The 18,822-nt window shown below is 41.3% G+C and overlaps 1 protein-coding gene across 1 annotated transcript in view; it reads right to left on the reverse strand.

The window, feature by feature from the left end:
• Positions 1-12,470, reverse strand: part of C11H2orf80 (chromosome 11 C2orf80 homolog) — a 24,643-nt gene extending 12,173 nt beyond the window's left edge. The window contains exons 1-6 of the mRNA XM_023217169.1: positions 12,374-12,470; positions 9,333-9,462; positions 7,020-7,101; positions 5,054-5,136; positions 3,288-3,375; positions 2,814-2,885 (exon numbers count right to left, since the gene is read on the reverse strand). Of these exons, the coding sequence (XP_023072937.1) occupies positions 2,814-2,885; positions 3,288-3,375; positions 5,054-5,136; positions 7,020-7,101; positions 9,333-9,373 (366 nt within the window). The 5' untranslated portion in view covers positions 9,374-9,462; positions 12,374-12,470. The remainder of the gene's footprint in view (positions 1-2,813; positions 2,886-3,287; positions 3,376-5,053; positions 5,137-7,019; positions 7,102-9,332; positions 9,463-12,373) is intronic.
• Between the last annotated feature and the right edge of the window lie 6,352 nt (positions 12,471-18,822).

Here is an 18,822-nt window from a genome sequence, read left to right on the forward strand (position 1 = left end):
TCCTTTCCTTTCCTTTCCTTTCCTTTCCTTTCCTTTCCTTTCCTTTCTTTCTTCCTTCTTTCTTTCTCTTTCTTTCTTTTCTTTCTTGATGGAGTTTTGCTCTGTTGCTCGGACTAGAGTGCAGTGGCACAATCTGGGCTCCCTGCAACCTCTGCCTCCCAGGATCAAGCGATTCTCCTGCCTCAGCCTCCCAAGTAGCTGGGATTACAGACATGCACCACCACGTCCTGCTAATTTTTTGTGTTTTTAGTAGAGATAGAGTTTCACCATGTTGGCCAGGCTGGTCTCGAACTCCTGACCTCAGGTGATCGACCCACCTCTGCCTCCTAAAGTGCTGGGATTACAGGCGTGAGCTACCACGCCTGGCCTTCTAGCAACTTTAAATGAACCTGATTTATCTGAGCTACTCAGACAACCATGTTTGCAAACCTTCTTGAATGATAACCCAGCCAAGCCTGGAGGGGCCCACAGTGCCATCCTCTCGAGGATGTGATTTTCCATATTAGTCTTTTGGCCGTGTGAGTTGGGACCAACCAGTCAGATGTGCTGATACCTTTCTAGACCTTTCCCAGGTACCAGAAGATGACAGGGAGAAAACAGTGACTGAAACAGAAGGGTTTGGGGCTCACGCTTGCATGTATATGTGCTGAGGGTTAGGGGAAAAGGAGAAAGGGCAGCCTAGAAGGGAGAAAGCTGCAGAAAAAGGCAAGCAGGAATGAAGCAGTATGATTTGCTTGGCTATCCAAGGAACACAGAGAGCTGGGCTTTCTTTGAAAACCAAGAACATCTTGATCTCTGAGGAGCGTCAGGCCTGGGGTGGCTTATATCTCAGACAAGGTAAACTCCAATATAGAAAATATAAGATCTACAGGAAAAGTAATCTTGGCTGGGTGTGGTGGTGCATGCCTGTAATCCCAGCACTAGGAGAGGCCAAGGTGGGAGGATTGCTTGAGCCCAGGAGTTCAAGACCAGCCTGTGGAACATAGGGAGACCCCCATCCCTAAAATTTTTTTTTATTATTATTTTTGAGACAGAGTTTCCGCTCTTGTTGCCCAGGCTGGAGTGGAGTGGTGTGATCTCAGCTCCGTCTTCTGGGTTCAAGAGATTCTCCTGCCTCAGCCTCCCCGGTAGTTGGGATTACAGTCGACCACCATCACACCTGGCGAATTTTTTGTATTTTTAGTAGAGTTGGGGTTTCACCATGTTGGCCAGGCTGGTCTCGAACTCCTGACCTCATGTGATCCACCCACCTTGGCCTCCCAAAGTGCTGCAGGCGTGAACCATTGCGCCCTGCCTACAAAAAGTTCTTAAAAAGTTATCTTGTCTGACTTGCTCACCACTGTGTCCCTTGCACCTACAATTATACTGAATGAACAGATGAATGAATGAATGAATGAGTGAATGAATGAAGTGAGTTGAAACGAGAGGGATCAGAGAGAAAGTTCTGATTTCCACAATCATCAAGGGCATTTGAGTCTCAGGACTACAGTCAGGTTACATATGGATTAAGGTGATAGGAAGGTTGGTTTTGATGTAAACACTTGACTCCTAAGGTGGACCTGGTAGGCTCTTGAACTCTACATGACCCCAGTGCTTGCACAATGATCTGCAGTAAAAGAGTAAGGGAGGCAGGCATTCCTGTGGCCCAGCCCTGCCCCTGCCCTGCCCTCCCTTCTGAATCCAGGCGGGGGCAGGGAAAGCCACAGTGTGAGCGGAAGACCTGGGCATGAGGGTGTTGGTTCTCCCCCTTCCTCCCTCCCACTGCGTGGCCCTCACCAGCCCACCTTCCTTTTCCTCTTCCCTCTTCCCTCTTCTAGAGGTATCCAAAGGTGAAGGGATCAGTAGTTCACCTCTAAACAGCAGTTCATATTTAAATGTTTACTTAATGTTCATACATTTACAAGTGTCAAAAATGGAAGTGGTCTTAAACATTAATCAGAACACCCTTTTTTTTCCTAAGATCAGTCATATGGAGGCCCAAAAGATGAAAGGGACGCATCTAGGGTTTCATAGTCGTGGAGTCAGAACTTAAACCCAGGTTTCTGAACTCCCAGGTCATTGCTGCTTCTACTGCTAATGATTTCAAAGTAGGTTCATGGGAGGAGCTGGCAGTGGAGCTCACACCTGTAGTTCAGCTACTTAGGAGGCTGAGGCCAGGATTTCGAGGATTACTGGGTCCCAGGAATTTGAGACCAGTAGTGATACCCGTCTTTAATAAAAGTAGTGTTGGCCGGGAGCAGTGGCTCACACCTGTAATCCCAATACTTTGGGAGGTTGAGGCGGGTGGATCATGAGGTCAGGAGATTGAGACTATCCTGGCTAACACGGTGAAACCCTGTCTCTACTAAAAATACAAAAAATTAACCGGGAGTGGTGATGGGCGCCTGTAGTCCCAGCTACTCGGGAGGCTGAGGCAGGAGAATGGCGTGAACCCGGGAGGCAGAGCTTGCAGTGAGCCGAGATCACGCCACTACACTCCATCCTGGGTGACAGAGCGAGACTCTGTCTCAAAAAAGCCCCCAAACCACAGCAGAATAAAATTCGGCCCTCAAGCCTGGTACTCTCTTTGCTGCCTCTTTGCTGACCCTTCTCAGCCTTAAACGAGACACATTATTACTGCCTGGTCTTTTACATATGAAAGGCATTTCATAAACATGTTATTCAGGTAAGAAATGGTTATGTCTGGTTTTGTACATTTTGATGCAAAACTGTTATTTCATAATTGATGTCTGAAAATACGACATTATACATTTATACACTAAATAAATTCTCTCTAAAAATCCCTTATATTGACAATCCCAGGTCACCCTTACCTTGATGGTACCAGAATTGGTAGAAGAATCAGCCCCATAAATTCTAAAGACTTCCTCAATCGGGATACTGTTCTGTTAAACAACAACAGCATTAACAAAGTATGATCATACCATGGCTTTTCTTTTATTACAGCACAAAGCTAGTATAGCTCCAGTATGTCTAAAACTGTGCTTGGGTATCATGAGTACTAAATACAGTAAATAACTTCTGATCAATGGATGAATCACTTTTCCAGATACCAATTAGTTATGTCTCTCATTCTCTTCTTTTTTCTTTGCCTCTTAAATAAATGTTTTCACATACAGTTTAGAAGTTAGTCTTTCTATTATGTTAAAAAAATGAAGCATTTACTATTAGTAACTCCTAAACATTTAGAAACATTGGTTGAAAAATAATGTAAATATTCATTACTGTAAAAATGCTCAGAGTAGATATGAAATATTCATATAGACAAATAATATTATTTTCCTTACCATTAAGATTCCAGCATAAGATGATAAAATCATAGCTTCTCGTTCTCTACGATTTGGATACGTGGGTCTGCCACGGAATGGCATTTTCCTAATGGGGAATAGGAAATACAAGTGGAGGATTTATTCTCGTTCTATTTGATGCCTGCTGAGGTTATGATGATAATCGATAAGTAATCTGCAATGGCTGTGTGCTATCTGCTTATTTATCTTAATAAAACTGATGTGATTGTTCCTCCATCAGTGAAATCCAAACTTTGAATTTTTAACCTTCCAATAATGGTGATGAATTTGGCCTCATCTATCCATGTTTTCACAGCAATCAAAGACTGGCAGACTGGCCACTGTGGGAGATGTTTACGGTTTTGCAAACCATTATCCTTTCTGTTTTTGTGGCAATTTGCTTTGGGGGAACTACCTAACCCCACTGTAAGCCTATATGCTTCTAGGGGAGCCCACTACACCCCTAGATTCCAAAGGCGAAAAATACACTGTGGACTGAGCTGTCAGTGTATTCCACCTCCCCTGCACTGCCACTGTCCAACCCTAGACAAGTCAGGTAACAGCCACCGAGACACAATTATGTGATTAAAAAATATATATATATATGTGTGTATATATATCTCCACCCTTCCTCTGATAATGAAATAGGCTGAAACTAGGAATGATGTTCACCCTGAGGAAATGGAGTCAAGAGGTAGATCCATATGACATTGTTTGAGTTTTGAATTAAACCATGCCTAACACAGTCCTACCCATGGACTTTTCAGATTCAAGGGCAATAAAATCTACTCCCCACCTTTTTTTTTTTGCCTAAGGCTGTTCAAATTGGATTTTCTGCTCATTGCAGCTAAACCCTAACTGTTAACATCTCTCTAGGATCAGGTGTGTAGTCCAGAGCCATTGAGTAGAAAAAAAAAAAAAAAAATAACAGGCCTCTGGAATAAGTGATTTGATCCTGTCTTCATTAGTTCTGTGTTCTTACCAATTGAGTGAGTCTGCCTGTACACTTCCTACACACGACAGAAAATGCCAGTAATCCCAGAAAGAAAATTATTCTGCGCTTCAAATAACTCAGCTGAGATACATATCTGCCTAAATGCTTAAGAATTTGTGTTTGGTAGTCCTTAGGAAAAGATTACAGCCTTTAACCGTAGAACTGACTGTTTGAAATTATGGCATGCACACAGCAAAGCAGTCACATTTCTAACACAGAACATTCTTTATTTTTGAGATGGAGTCTCACTCTGTTGCCCAGGCTGGAGTGCAGTGGCACAACCTTGGCTCATTGCAACCTCCGCCTCCTGGGTTCAAGTGATTCTCCTCTCCTGCCTCAGCCTCCTGAGTACAGGTGTGCACCACTATGCTGGGCGAAGTTTTGTATTTTTAATAGAGACGAAGTTTTACCATATTGGCCAGGCTGGTCTTGAACTCCTGGCCTCAAGTAATGAGTCTGCCTCGGCCTCCCCGAGTGCTGGGATTACAGGCATGAGCCACCGCACTCGGCCCCCTAAGATACAACATTCTGTGCAAGAAAGTCTTTTATCTCACAGAAGTCAATTGGTAGAGATGCAAAACATGGAAACATGTAACTTCTTCAAGTTGACAACTGTGGAGGTTCCTCAGGTGTCTCGTTGAAGGGGATATTCACCCTGTAGCGTTTTCAAATCAGAGTGCCTCATGATGGAAGATGTTAGGACTGGAACTTTCTCTATCATTAATCATAGGCACAAATTAAAGAGGAAAGCAACAAACCTATTTCAACTTACAGTTCCTCCCACTCCAACCAAGTTACGTCTTCTGAGGGATGCAGCCATTGCAAAGCAACACTGATGGCCAAGTCATAGTGTGCCTGGGAGCAGGAAGCACAGAAAGCAAAGAAACAGGCTTAGACATTGGCCGAAGTGCTCTCTGGACCCAATGACAGTGGTACTGCTAAGCCTATTCTAGTCTGTCATGTCCGAAATGGGAAGGATCATTAGCTTTAATAACCTGATGCTCAGACAGATTTTTTTTTTTTTTTCTCAGACCTCACCTCACAGGGATGAATCAGTCAGAAATATTTTGGGATCTTCAGACATTAAATTTATTTCCCACTAGAGCAGTTATCTGATTTCTGTGATTTGGAAATGAAAGGAGAGATCAGTGAAGAATAATAAACTTGGAATCAGAAAATCTGGGCTCAAATCTAGGTATTGCCAACAACTCACGGAATATCCTTAGGTGAGTAACTGATGCTCTCTGGGTCTCAGTTTCCCTAAATTTTAAAATAGAAAAAGGTAAGGCTGGGGGAACAGGGCCGCAGGGAACAATTTCTGGTTCCGTGAGCAGAATGTAAGAAACGTGCTTCCAGGGGTGCAGGGGCAGTGTGGTGGGAATTTGGAAGGATGGGCCATTTTATGTCTACCTGGGGAGATAGCTAGAATCCCAAGAAGCTTCAGAGACGGAAGCTTCATTGGAGCTAGGGCTTGTGGGATGAGAATGTCTACAGATGGGGAAGGAAATCACAGGTAGAGGAACTATAATGAAGCAAGGATGGGGCAGGCGGGGAGCGGGATAGACCTGAGTAGGTGACTTGCTGAGAGTTTTACACGCACATATAGTAAAAAGCTGAGAACGAATGCAGAGGCTCATTTCTATCATAGTGACCACCCTTTCCTAGTAATTCCTAAGAGTTCTTGTTCCGTAAGCATATTTACCATTTGTCTATCAAAATGTTCCTTCTCTCCTTTCAGTCCTTACACACAGAAAAGGGAAGATTGGTTTTGTTTTTAATTATTGTAGAGGTGTTCTGAAGTTTTAACATTTTTAAACAGTGGAGTTATTTCTTCCAGGGACTGAACCAAACTGAACAGGGAACCTAAATGAATAAATAAACAGGAAGAATGGGACCATGACCAGTTGTTGCAACCTGATCCAAGGTTTGACACCTTGGCATCACCTGTTTGCTCATTTGAAATGCAAATTCCAGGGCCGTGGGCCCACCCCATTTCACCTCCTGAATCAAAACAGCCTTGTAATATGACCTCATTAAAGTTTTAGAAGCACTGCTCTAATCTACTTAATTTACCTGTTTAATATGTGTACAGAGAGAGCAAGGCTTAACTGTTTCCTTAGCTCCAGGGTAGTTTTGAAAGCCAGTGAGACTGACTCTACTCTAGTCAGAGGAGAGGAGAGGGGAGTGGAGGGAGAGTCTTTTTTATTAGTGCAAGGATAGTAAATGGGCAGTGGAAAACCTGAGGGTGTGCTGATTTCTTTTGAATTAGAACTTTGTATGGTTTCTTCCTTAATTTCTGTGATGTGAACTTTCAGATCCTGAATCTGGGTTTCAAAATGAATAACACCAAGGATTTTTAGCCTTACTTAATTTATTTGGTTTTCCCCCACTAATGCAAATGGTAAAGAAATTATTTTGAGAACTACGTGATAGCTAATTTTATCAAACTCTTAACTCCACGGAGGTAACATTTTGCCTTGCATTGATTTTGCTTTTTAATCTTCTTTCCTAATAGCAAATAACTCTCATGATTTTTATTTTCTCATTCTCTTTTTGCTTTCTGGTTAGTGGGTTGAAATGACCATATGAACAATCTCAGGGTGAGAAGATGAGGAAGAGGACATTTGGGGGATGGGTGTCAATATTAGCCTTGTTTATTGTATAAATTAGATCCTTTTTCTGTCTCTTTAATACACATATAACACAAATATGACTCGCATCAGCATGTCTTTCTTTACCATATCATCTAGAGAGGTGAGTTGTCTTCTTCCTTTTGGGTCAAATTCATTTTCCCGAAGTCTGATGCCAATATAATCTCCCCTTAAAAGCAAGAGAGCAGCAATGAACCATTGGAGTGACACAGGCTCAGTGTCAGAAAAAGGCTTTTTTTCTTCTCCATCCCTCCCTCCTCCAACAAAATACAACAGAAGTTGCTAATACTCTGGTAGCTGAGTTAATACTCAGTTTTGGTTTACATGGTAATTCTACAGTGCTGCAGTTTAAAATGTCTAACCATAATTAACTGAAATAACATTTATCTAAAAATTAAACTCAACTGGAACAGAAGTTACAGGAAAGTAAATAATATGCCAAATACCCACACAGAGAAATGGTTTTATAAGACCAAGAGGATTGAGACACACTGTTTAAAATAATCATTTGCTTCCCCTGTTAAATTCAAGCAGCATGTCCAAAGTTGATAAATTCCAGATACATACAATTCTGTAGGTAAGTATTCTTTTGCCGTAATGTTTTTTCTCTTTAGAATGCAAATAGGCCAGGCGCGGTGGCTCAAGCCTGTAATCCCAGCACTTTGGGAGGCCGAGATGGGCGGATCACGAGGTCAGGAGATCGAGACCATCCTGGCTAACATGGTGAAACCCCGTCTCTACTAAAAAAAAATACAAAAAACTAGCCGGGCGAGGTGGCAGGCGCCTGTAGTCCCAGCTACTCGGGAGGCTGAGGCAGGAGAATGGCGTGAACCTGGGAGGTGGAGCTTGCAGTGAGCTGAGATCTGGCCACTGCACTCCAGCCTGGGCCACAGAGCGAGACTCCATCTCAAAAGAAAAAAAAAAAGAATGCAAATACCCTTAGGAGGAGGAGTGCATGAAAACTTATTAGTGATTCCACTTTAGTTTATCCTTAGCAGATCCTTTCCTAACAGTGACTTTTAATAAAAGAAGGTAAAATTAGCACCATGAAGAGAGAAGAGAGAGAGGTGCTACCCTGGGAATATCAGAGAGAGGAAATGGGTGCAGGAAAAGAAGGACTATGGCATCTCCCAGGTCGATTTCGGCACATCTCACAATTTTACATAAGGTGGAGAATAAGTTTATTTCTGGCTTCTAAAAGCTTTTCTTCTGAGTCACTAAGCTTAACTAGATTGATAAAAATTCTTAAATTTCTACTGAAATTTCAGGATACTTTAAAGTAGCCTAAATGTATTCTTTGGATATAAACTTGCATTTATATCACTTTTGAAATTCCAATTCTTTGGATGAGATATGTGGAAGAGTTGGCATTCCTGATCATGGTTTGTTCTTTACTATTCTATTGGTCTCTAACATATAACACAAATAGGACTCGCATCAGCGTGCCTTTCTTTACCATATAATCTAGAAAGGTAAGTTCCCTTCTTCCTTTTGGGTCAAATTCATTTTCCTGAAGTCTGATGCCAGTATATAATCTCCGCTTAAAAGCAAGAGATGAATATGAATTCACATATATGTGCATACACATAAATGTATACACATGTACTATATATGAATTCACTTATGTGTATACATGTATGTATGTACATATATGTAAATTCATAGTTTCTTCTAGTATTTCTTAAGGGCTTGTTAAAATAAAATTATCTTAGAAGGCCAAAAAAAGATATTTGATGGGGATGGTGATAGCTCTTTGATGAAAAGGGTATTACTGTTGTATCTATAACACATATGAGATAGAACATAATCTTTCTTTTTTCTTTTTATATGGTTTGTGATCTTTCACCAACATTCGTTAAGTACAAGTCAAAGAAAAACTACCATGGGAGGAAAACATTTGTTTCAAAGGAAACTTGTTGTTTTCTGTGTTTGTTTTAAAAACGTTCAGATGTCAAGAAAAAGGAGATGAATTTCTTAGTCAATAAGGCTGACAATAAAAGAGGCAGAGCAGGAGGCTGCAATTCAGATGCTGGGCCCTTTCAGGAATCTCTCCTGTACCTTTTACCAGCAGAGGCAGACCCTTTCAACGGTGCATCCTGCCTACACAGGCTGACTGGGACATAGGCTCAGCTCTCGGGCTCTAGAATGCGGGTACCTTGGATGTGCAGGCTGCCAGCAGAAACATCCTCCCAAAAGTTTCAGCATCCTGCCTTGCACCACATGTGAGGCCTCCCTGGCAGGAGACCGAGAGAGGCCAGATCATCCTCTGTTTTTCTCCTACCATGCAGAAATAGATTCTTCCTTTGATTTTTACCCGCTGCCAATACCCAAGCCATCTATGACATGAAATCCACTGAATGCCAAGTGTCATAAATGAAAGTTATTCTCAATCATACTTACAAGAGCTTTTTCATTTCCTTCTTTATGAGCCTTCTTTCCATGTTAAAGGCTTAGCCAGCTGAGCAGGTATCTGCAGCTGACAGTACACTTGAGATCCTGTGGGAAGACCCAGCTTCTCTGAGCCTAGAGGCTACAGCAGCAAATCAGAGAGAATTTGAGTTAGGGATGCTATCACTCCAAATACCAGTCATGGAGTCTTAGGCTCTGGAAGGGATCCGAGGGAGCACCTCATTCAGGCCTCTTATTCAGCAGGTTCGGGGTCAAAAAGCTGCCTGGAGGCTCATGCACTGTACTTTGTGTTTATTTGACACCTTTCATTTCTTCCAAATTTTTCCAGCACTTATTTACTTAATTTACTCTTCCTTGCAATAATCTAGCAAGTAAAACCAAAATGGTTTGTGCAATAACTGATGAGACTATTCGGGCAGAACCATCCAAACTAGATGGATGCGATCCATCTAGATCTGAATGTGTTTGGGTTTTTCTGTGAGCATAACTCCCGGTGAGTTCACCCTGGCTCAGTGGCTCATAATGCAGTTTTCCATAGAATCCATCTACACCCTCCTATGGCCAGGAGGTCCTTGAAAGAAAATGTGGTTATGGGAAATATGTCTTCAATTCCCACCCCTGCATTGAACCAGAAATTGAAGATCAGGTGATGGGGTCAAAAGAGGTCTGAAGTCATCAAAAAGGAGTCTATAGAAAATCATCACTATTGAATGGGGTACTCAGGGAGAGGTATAAATAGGATATCTATCTGTGATGTTTTATTTATTATTAAATTTATTTTATGGTTGGGCCACTATCTGTGATGTTTTATTTATTTTTAAATTTATTTTATGGTTGGGACACTATGACCAAATAGTTGTTCAAACATTATCCGGATGTTTCTGGTGTTTTTTGATGAGATTATCATTTAATTCAGTGGATTTTGAAAGCAGATTGCCCTCTGTCTGAGTGAGCCTTGTCCAATCAGTCAAAAGCCTTCACAGAACAAAAGCCTGACCTCCCCCATGCAAGAAGGAATCTGCCAGTAGGTAGCCTTTGGATTCAAACTGCAACTCTTCCCTGAGTCTGCAGGCAGCTGGCCTCTGTCAGATTTTGGGCTGGCCAAGACCCCACAATCATGTCAACCAATTCCTTAAAATCAAAATATTTGAGCAAAAGAGATGGTTAAGCCTATACTGCACCGTGTGTGTGTGTGTGTGTGTATCCACACACATCCTGTCAGTTCAATTTCTCTGAGGAACCCCAATACTCAGTTAGTAGTTATTGACTCCAGAATTCTAAACCCATGGATGTTTATTATACTACCCTTTGTACTTTTAAAATTGTACGTGTATTTAAATCACTACTCTAAAGATGATTGGAAAACAAACTTTAGAAATGTTTTTTTAAAATGGTACCATATAAACACTAAGCTTCACTTGATTCAGCTCTACTAACAGTAAGCAAACAGCAAACAGGATGGCGCTGATCTAAATAAAGTATTCCCTAGGCCACCTTCATTATTTTGGATAAAATTTTTTTTTTTTTTTTTTTTTTTTGAGATGGAGTCTCGCTCTGTTGCCAGGCTGGAGTGCAGTGGCACAGTTTCGGTTCACTGTAACCTCTGCCTCCTGGGTTCAAGCGATTCTCCTGCCTCATCCTCCCAAGTAGCTGGGACTACAGGTGCATGCCACCATGCCCAGCTAATTTTTTTGTATTTTTAGTAGAGACAGGGTGGTGTCACCATATTGGCCAGGATGGTCTCCATCTCTTGACCTTGTGATCCACCCGCCTCAGCCTCCCAAAGTGCTGGGATTACAGGCATGAGCCACTGTGCCCGGCCATTTTGGATCATTCTTGCTGCTGCTACATCTGCTTCAGTTTTTGGGGAGTGAACAGGATGTGGATAAGATGAAAGTGGGAAGAAAGTAAGAGCATTTCACAGGAAATTGATTAAGTATCAAGACAATAATATTGCCCCCTACAGAGTCAACGGGAAGAGAATGCAGCAAGCCATAGAGGTGGCCCCATTGCCTAGAGAAGAAAGAGCACTGCACCCAGGAAAGCCACACTCGTTGATGTGGCTGTGCATCTTCTGCTTCCCAGCCTCAGGTATTATCCTAAAAAGATGGGCCTGGCTAACATTGCCAAGAGCACTTGTTACCCCAACATTCTGTAACTCTATAAAGTCTGGCATGCATTAAAATTCTTCTGATTCAATAATTTGGAAAAACATTTGTTGCTAGACTATTTGGCCTATCTCAATTCCTTGAAGGGGACTAAGGCACACTTAGCATGTGCTTTAATCCATTCTTGTCTTGTAATTCTGAGCAAGCCCTTTGAGTTTCAGACTTACAAGTTACAATATTTGCGTTGCTCGGTTGTTGTGACAGCTTCCTCTTAGATCATCCCTCATCCTCCCCACCCCCTGCCCCCACCACCGCCATTCAATATAGTATAATATGCAAAGGTTTCAATCTTTAAAATATGAGTATATCCCACTCCCAAATCACTAAGCTGTAGATCAGAAGACCCTGTGAGGCCACCAACTAGCTGTGCACCTTGAACAAATTAATTTACCTCTCTATGTTTCTTCATTTCTTCCTCTGTAAAAAAAAAAGCATTGAATGATTGGAGAGATTCCTTACAGCTGTAGAAGTCAGTGATTTATATGCATTTGGTAGCTACGCCTGGTTTAAAGAAGGCTGTTTGCACGGACTCTAATTCAGCTAGATTTGAATTCTGCCAGTTACCCCTCTTCTCTGACTATAGAGCTGTAAAGAAAACAAGACTGCTGTGTGTTTTGTGTGTGGCTGAAAGCACACACAAAAGAGGTACTGGAAAGATGTCAGCTGTCTCAGGCTTTAACTGTTTCATAGAAACAATTCCCTAGAAGTCAGAGCCCCCAGATTCTATAGGAATATCATTTCCTGGAGAATATCTGCACATTCCATGCAGGTTCCCTGCTGCACCCCTGCAATCGTGGTACAGGTCTCTCAGGCTGTTCTATTAGGTGCCTGCTCTTAACAAATTCCCCTTTGAGAATTGCTCACCAGCCGGAGACCTATTCCAGTGTTTTTGTTCTTTCTCTGCTTCTGGAGGCATGCTGGAGCATCCGCGCGTCTCAGACTGGTGCTCACAGACATCAGGATAACATGCTTTTTCCTGGTTGCTAGGAAACGGTGAATGAATTAAAATCATTTGTTTTAAAAATACACTCCCCCACGCCCACCCCCATTAAGGGTTGAGGGAGGGTGAAAAGTCATATATTTGGGACAGGATCGTGATCCTGGCCTGAAGTTCACGTGTCTTTTTACCTGTGTAGGCTTATGTTTCCCATCTAAATGATTAATTGAAAAGCCAGGAGGATGGGAGGAGTTTACCTCCCCCGGAGTTTTTTATAGCATTTGGCTGCAGACATAGGAATCAATTGACTAAGCAAGGATTGCTGGGGAAGCTAGTAAAACTCTGACTCCTACATACTTAGGGTGCCCCAAAGTACCCAATGATGCAAAGATCATTCTACTTGGTGAATGTCAATACAAAACAGTGGCAACCCTGAAGAAACATCACCTGGGTTCAAACCATAACCATCTTTCCAATGATAAATGAGATCCCTGCCCACACACCTGCTTCCTTGTCTTAAACACTTGCGCCCTTGCTTAAAGCTTGCTAATGGTTTCTGTCTGTGTCTCCTCTATACCACTAGACTGGAGGCAGAGTTTGTTCTTCTGGCCCATCTACAGCTGGGTGTCTGTTGTTGACACCTCTTAATCTTTATCTCCACTCCTTTCCACTGGCCAAGTAAGTCACTTGATTACCTGAGGTCGCATTATGGAAGACACTGAAAAAAACCATAGATTTGGAATTTTCTAAACTAGTTGTTCACTCCATATTGAGTTTATGTTGTACCTAGACACTTCCGGGTTTGGTGAGCCTGAAGTTTATACATTATGGGGACCCTGTTTAATAAAAACAATGCAGAATTGTAAATATGAAACTAATACAAAATTGAATGTTTATGTAGAATAATTAATCACAAGTTACAAATTTTAAAGAGCTATAAAATACCATAAACAAAAAATCAGTATTAATATTTTCATGATTACTAACTGCCTAACATACTCTAAAATTCCTTTTTTGTTTACATACTCTTTGATGATCTCTTAATAGGACCAAGGTTTCATAGTATTTTCTATAGAGAAAATTAAAAAATAATTCAGTCTCTCCTCTACTGTGACTGTTTACTATTTATTTATTTATTTATTTTTTGAGCCGGAGTTTTGCTCTTGTTGTCCAGGCTGGAGTGCAGTGGTGCAATCTCAGCTCACAGCAACATCCGTCTCCTGGGTTCAAGTGATTCTCATGCCTCAGCCTCTCAAGTAGCTGGGATTACAGGTGTATGCCACCACATCCAGCTAATTTTTGTATTTTTAGTGGAGACAGGGTTTCGCCATGTTGGCCAGGCTGGTCTTACACTCCTGACCTCAAGTGATCCACTTTGGCCTCCCAAAGTGCTGCAATTATAGGCATGAGGCACCGCACCTGGCTTGTCATTTTATTTTTAAAGTAAAACTTGTTCTTAGACAACAAAGCAATGGTAACTTTTGAAGCATGACCTTTTATTCTCTCCAATTGGGTTAGTAAATAATTTTCTTGGTTATTTTGTTGCTATTATTGTTTTTAGGAAGGTATTTCCAAGGGTAGCACTTCAGGATGAGTTGTCTCCTTGAGTTTGTTGAGAAATAAAAGGTCTGCGTAAGGCCAATCATGTCAGGTTTCCAAAACATTTCTTGGAAAAAAATTAAGGTGGCCGTATTAACTGTCTTTTCTTCACTGCGTTCTTCTTGAAGGCAGAGTCTTTGTCCTATTGGTTTTTGTCCTTGATGAGGTCAGTGAATAGAACAGATTCTCCCAGTTTCCTGCCAGCAACACCTCTCACATTGAGGCTGAGAAGCATTTCTATCTTTAAAGAATTGCAGTATAATAAAAAAACAAAAATAAAAAGTCAAAATTGGTTTGTAAAAACTGCCATATATTTTAAATGGTGAATTAAATACAAAAATATTTGAATTACAATGTAATATAAATGTGCTATTTACAAAATAATAGGAAGAAAAGGATATGAATCCATGGTAATCTAGAAATAAGATATGTTTAAAGTTGACCCATGAAGATTTTTATGTTTGTTTTCTTCAACACCAAGTATAAATACAATTAGAATGATGTTAAGAGTAGGGTGACTATGAGGTGGAGACAGAATAGATCGCCTGGCCTGTCACTTCATCCTCATTCACACTCTAAGATAAGTCTACTCATTAGGTCCAGATGTGGTGGCTCATGCCTGTAATCCCAGAACTTTAGGAGGCCAAGGTGGGTGAATTGCTTGAGCCCAGGAGTTCCAGACCAGCCTGGGCAACTTGGCTACACCCCGTCTCTACAGAAAAAAAAAACAAAAAAACAAAAAACTAGCTGGTTATAGTGTCACGTGCCTGTAGTCCCAGCTACTTGGGAAGCTGAGGTCGGAGGATCACCTAAGTCCAGGGAGGTCGAGGCTGCAGTGAACCATGGTCACACCACTGCATTCCAGTCTGGGCAACAGAGTGAAACTGTTTCAAAAAAAGAAGAAAAAAAAAAAAGTCTACTTATTAGATACACAAGCTATTAAAACAACTTAAGATAGAAAGTGGATGTTATAGAACTTGTATGTTTAAAATATTACCTATTAGGCCAGGCGTGGTGGCTCATGCCTATAATCCCAGCACTTTGGGAGACCAAGGCAGGCAGATCACTTGAGGTCAGGAGTTCCAGACCAGCCTGGCCAACACGGAGAAACCCCATCTCTACTAAGAACACAAAAATTACCCAGGCATGGTGGCACTTGCCTGTAATCCCAGCTACTCGGGTGGCTGATGCATGAGAATCACCTGAACCTGGGAGGTGCTACAGTAAGCCCAGATCATGCCACTGCACTCCAGTCTGGGTGACAGAGACTCTGTCTCAAAAAAAAAAAAAGTTACTTATTGGATATAACATGGGTATATTGTCTTCAGTAGAACTTGTAAAATTAGACTGATTTTATTACTCCTAACTTAAAACTGTGACTTTTCTCTGTACCAGCTGGTTTGGGTGCAGGCAGGATCGCTGTATGGATAGATGGGCAAGGGATTTGAGTTGGAAACATGGAATCATAGGGTATAAGAACTAGAAGGGTAATATTTAGTAAAATTTTCTGTCTCAGAGGACAAGAAGTATACCTAAGGCCACAGATAAGCTGAAGCCAGAAGCCAGGCTAATTGAGAGCCCAAGTGACTTTGTTGTTGCAAACATACTTTAGAAGGCTTAACATGAAGCAGAAGCTTCAGGTTATTCAAAACAGTGCTCCTTTATCCATCTCCCTCCTTGTTGAAATAAATTATAGCTAGCTTTACCATTTGTCCTAGGATATTTGATACTGTGATAAGCCATGCCTTGTTGAACTGAAACAAGTGAATTGCCTCTGTTAATCATGTGAAACCTTGTTTCATTCCATTCCTTAAATTCTCAAAAGCAAACTTGCCTCAAAAAACTGTGTAAACTATACTCAAGTAAGGACTCATCTCACTAACACAGTAGAATGAAAGAAGCCAGTCGCAGAACACACATGATGTGATTCATGTATATAAAGCATAAAAAATGGTAAAACGACTTGCTTTTGGAAGTCAGGGGAACAGTTACTAAATCTTTGTTGCCAGGATGTGGAAGGGACACATCTGGGGACTTCCTGGGTTCTGATAACATTCTGGGTCTTGATCTGGGACTAATAAGGAAATGTTCAGCTTCTAAATTTCACCAAGCTGTATACTCATGACATGTGCTCTTTTCTATATATTTATTGTATTTCAATTTAAAGTTCTATAAACGGACAGAGGAATTAGTAATTGTCATGGGTCCATCTTAATGTGCCTGGGACGAGCAAAATTTAGAAACAGAGTTTTTAAAAATCTGTTCTTTTAGATTAGATCCCATCTCTAGAGCCACATCTAGAAGCATGAAGTTGAATTTTACTGAGCTTTTCTGCAGGAATAAAATGGTTCTTTTTAAATTTGTTTGGTTCCAGCTCAGAAAAAGTTCTCTTTGTATTGCTGTTGGAGAGAGGTAGTTTTTTTTTGGTTTGGTTTTGTTTTTGTCTTTTAAAGACGGAGTCTTGCCCTGTTTCCCAGACTGGAGTGCAATGGTGCAATCTCGACTCACTGCAACCTCCGCCTCCCGGGTTCAAACGATTCTCCTGTATCTCACCTCTCTCTCACTGCTGCCATGCTCTCTTTACTCTGTACTTTTAGCTGAGAATCACCACAATCTTTTTTTTTTTTTTTTTTTTTTTGAGATGGAGTCTTGCTCTGTCTCCAGGCTGGAGTGCAGTGGCACCATCTCGGCTCACTGCAACCTCCCTCTCCTGGGTTCACGCCATTCTCCTGCCTCAGCCTCCCGAGTAGCTGGGACTACAGGCGCCCGCCACCACGCCCGGCTAATTTTTGTATTTTTGTAGAGATGGGGTTTCACCATATTGGCCAGGATGGTCTCTTATCTGGTGATCTTGTGATCTGCCCATTTCCACCTCCCAAAGTGCTGGGATTACAGGCATGAGCCACCGCGCCTGGCACAATCTTATTAATAGTTGTGTACGGAGCCCTGCAAGCAGAGCGCACACCTCCTTCACCAACTCCATAGAACATTTCATGAAATCAATCTCAGAATCATGGTGTCAGACAGAAGAGTCTTATTTTCTTTGTCACTTCGGTTAGATCATTAGTCATTAGGCACTTACCTCTCCCCTTCCCACGCAGGATCTAGTTTAACTGTTAGCTGTAAGTAGACTAGATAGAAGGTTTCAGAAACATACTAAGACTTCTGAGTTGGGCTTCATTTTTAAGTGTTTCCTCTGCCACAGCAGTCTCGGGACAGAGTTTATAATAGAGTTTCAATAATGATGAACAATATTAATTTTCTGGTTCTTTTTATTAATATGAAATTCTTAATTTATTTGGACCAACAGATAAAAAGATGATCAACAAAACAGCTTTCATTATGAGTATAATTTTACTTCGATGAGCACTCTATAGACCTTTGGAACCATTCTAATGTAGAAAATATAAAGGTGTGATATAGAAAGTACATTATCTATGTTGGTGTTAGGTGGTCTGTTGCTTATTCTCATTATGTTTTCCATATGTTCTTTTGTAAGCATAAACATAAAGTGTATGTAATTTCAAAATTGTTTAAATATACAATTTTTATTTCTCCATACAACCTCCAATTTCAGGTGCTGTTTTTCATTTATTTATTTATTTATTTATTTTTTATTTATTTAGAGACAGAGTCTCACTCTGTCACCCAGGCTGGAGAGCAATGGTGCCACCCTCGGCTCACTGCAACTTCCGCCTCCCGGGTTCAAGCAATTCTCCTGTCTCAGCCTCCCAAGTAGCTGGGATTACAGGCACGTGCCGCCACGCCCAGCTAATTTATTTTTGTATTTTTTGTAGAGACAATAGAATCTCATCTTTGCCACTTTCCATCTGTGGCAGATTATATTTTCCGAGATGACACAACAGTTCTCAGGCTCTTCTTACAAAGTGACATTGGCACTACTCTCATCAGGGTTGGGCAGGGCGTTGGTCCCCTCTCCTTGAATCTGGACAAGCCAGTAATTACAGTAGAAGTGAAACTGTGTGACTTCTCAGGCTAGGTCTTGAAAGGCAATATATAAAATATTATTCAGCAATGAAAGGAACAAACTATTGATTCATGTACAGTTGGATGGATCTCAATGTGCTTAGTGAAAAAAGCCAGTCTCAAAACATCACATACTGTATGATTTCATTATGTAACATTCTGGAAATGACAAAATGACAGAGATGGTTGCCAGGGGACAGGTGTGAGTGTGGGAAGGAGTAAATCTGACTACAAAGAGACAGCATTGTGTGCTCCACACATGCCCATACAATTAAGTGCGTGTAAAAGCTGGAAAAACAGAATAAGTTCTGTAGCCTAGTTAACAGTATTGTGCAAATGTCCATTTCCTGGTCCTGATATTGTTCTACAGTTATAGAAGATCTCACCATTGGAGGAAGCTGAGTAAAGCATTTATTAGATTCTTTAACTCTACTTGCAGCTTCCTGTTAGTTTGTAATTAATTCAAAATAAAAAAGTTTTTTTTCTTTTTTTTAACAAAAGGCAATACCACTTTTGCCTGAAATGTTTGCTTTTGAAGCCCAGCTTTGATGCTATGGGCAAGTCCAGGTCACATGGAGAGGCCATGTGTGGGACTCTGGATGACAGCGCTATCTGGAGTCCCAGCCAACAGACACGTGTGGGAGGAAACATTCAAGATGACGCCAGTCACAGCCACCATCTACTGCAATTCTATGGAAGCCCCCAAGTGAGTCTCACTAAGCGAGAATCACCTAGCTGAACCCAGTCAACTTCCAGAACCATAAGAAGTAACTTAAGCCACTAAGCTTTG

This window comes from Piliocolobus tephrosceles, chromosome 11 (genome assembly GCF_002776525.5).
Source record: "Piliocolobus tephrosceles isolate RC106 chromosome 11, ASM277652v3, whole genome shotgun sequence".
Taxonomy (NCBI): Eukaryota; Metazoa; Chordata; class Mammalia; order Primates; family Cercopithecidae; genus Piliocolobus; species Piliocolobus tephrosceles.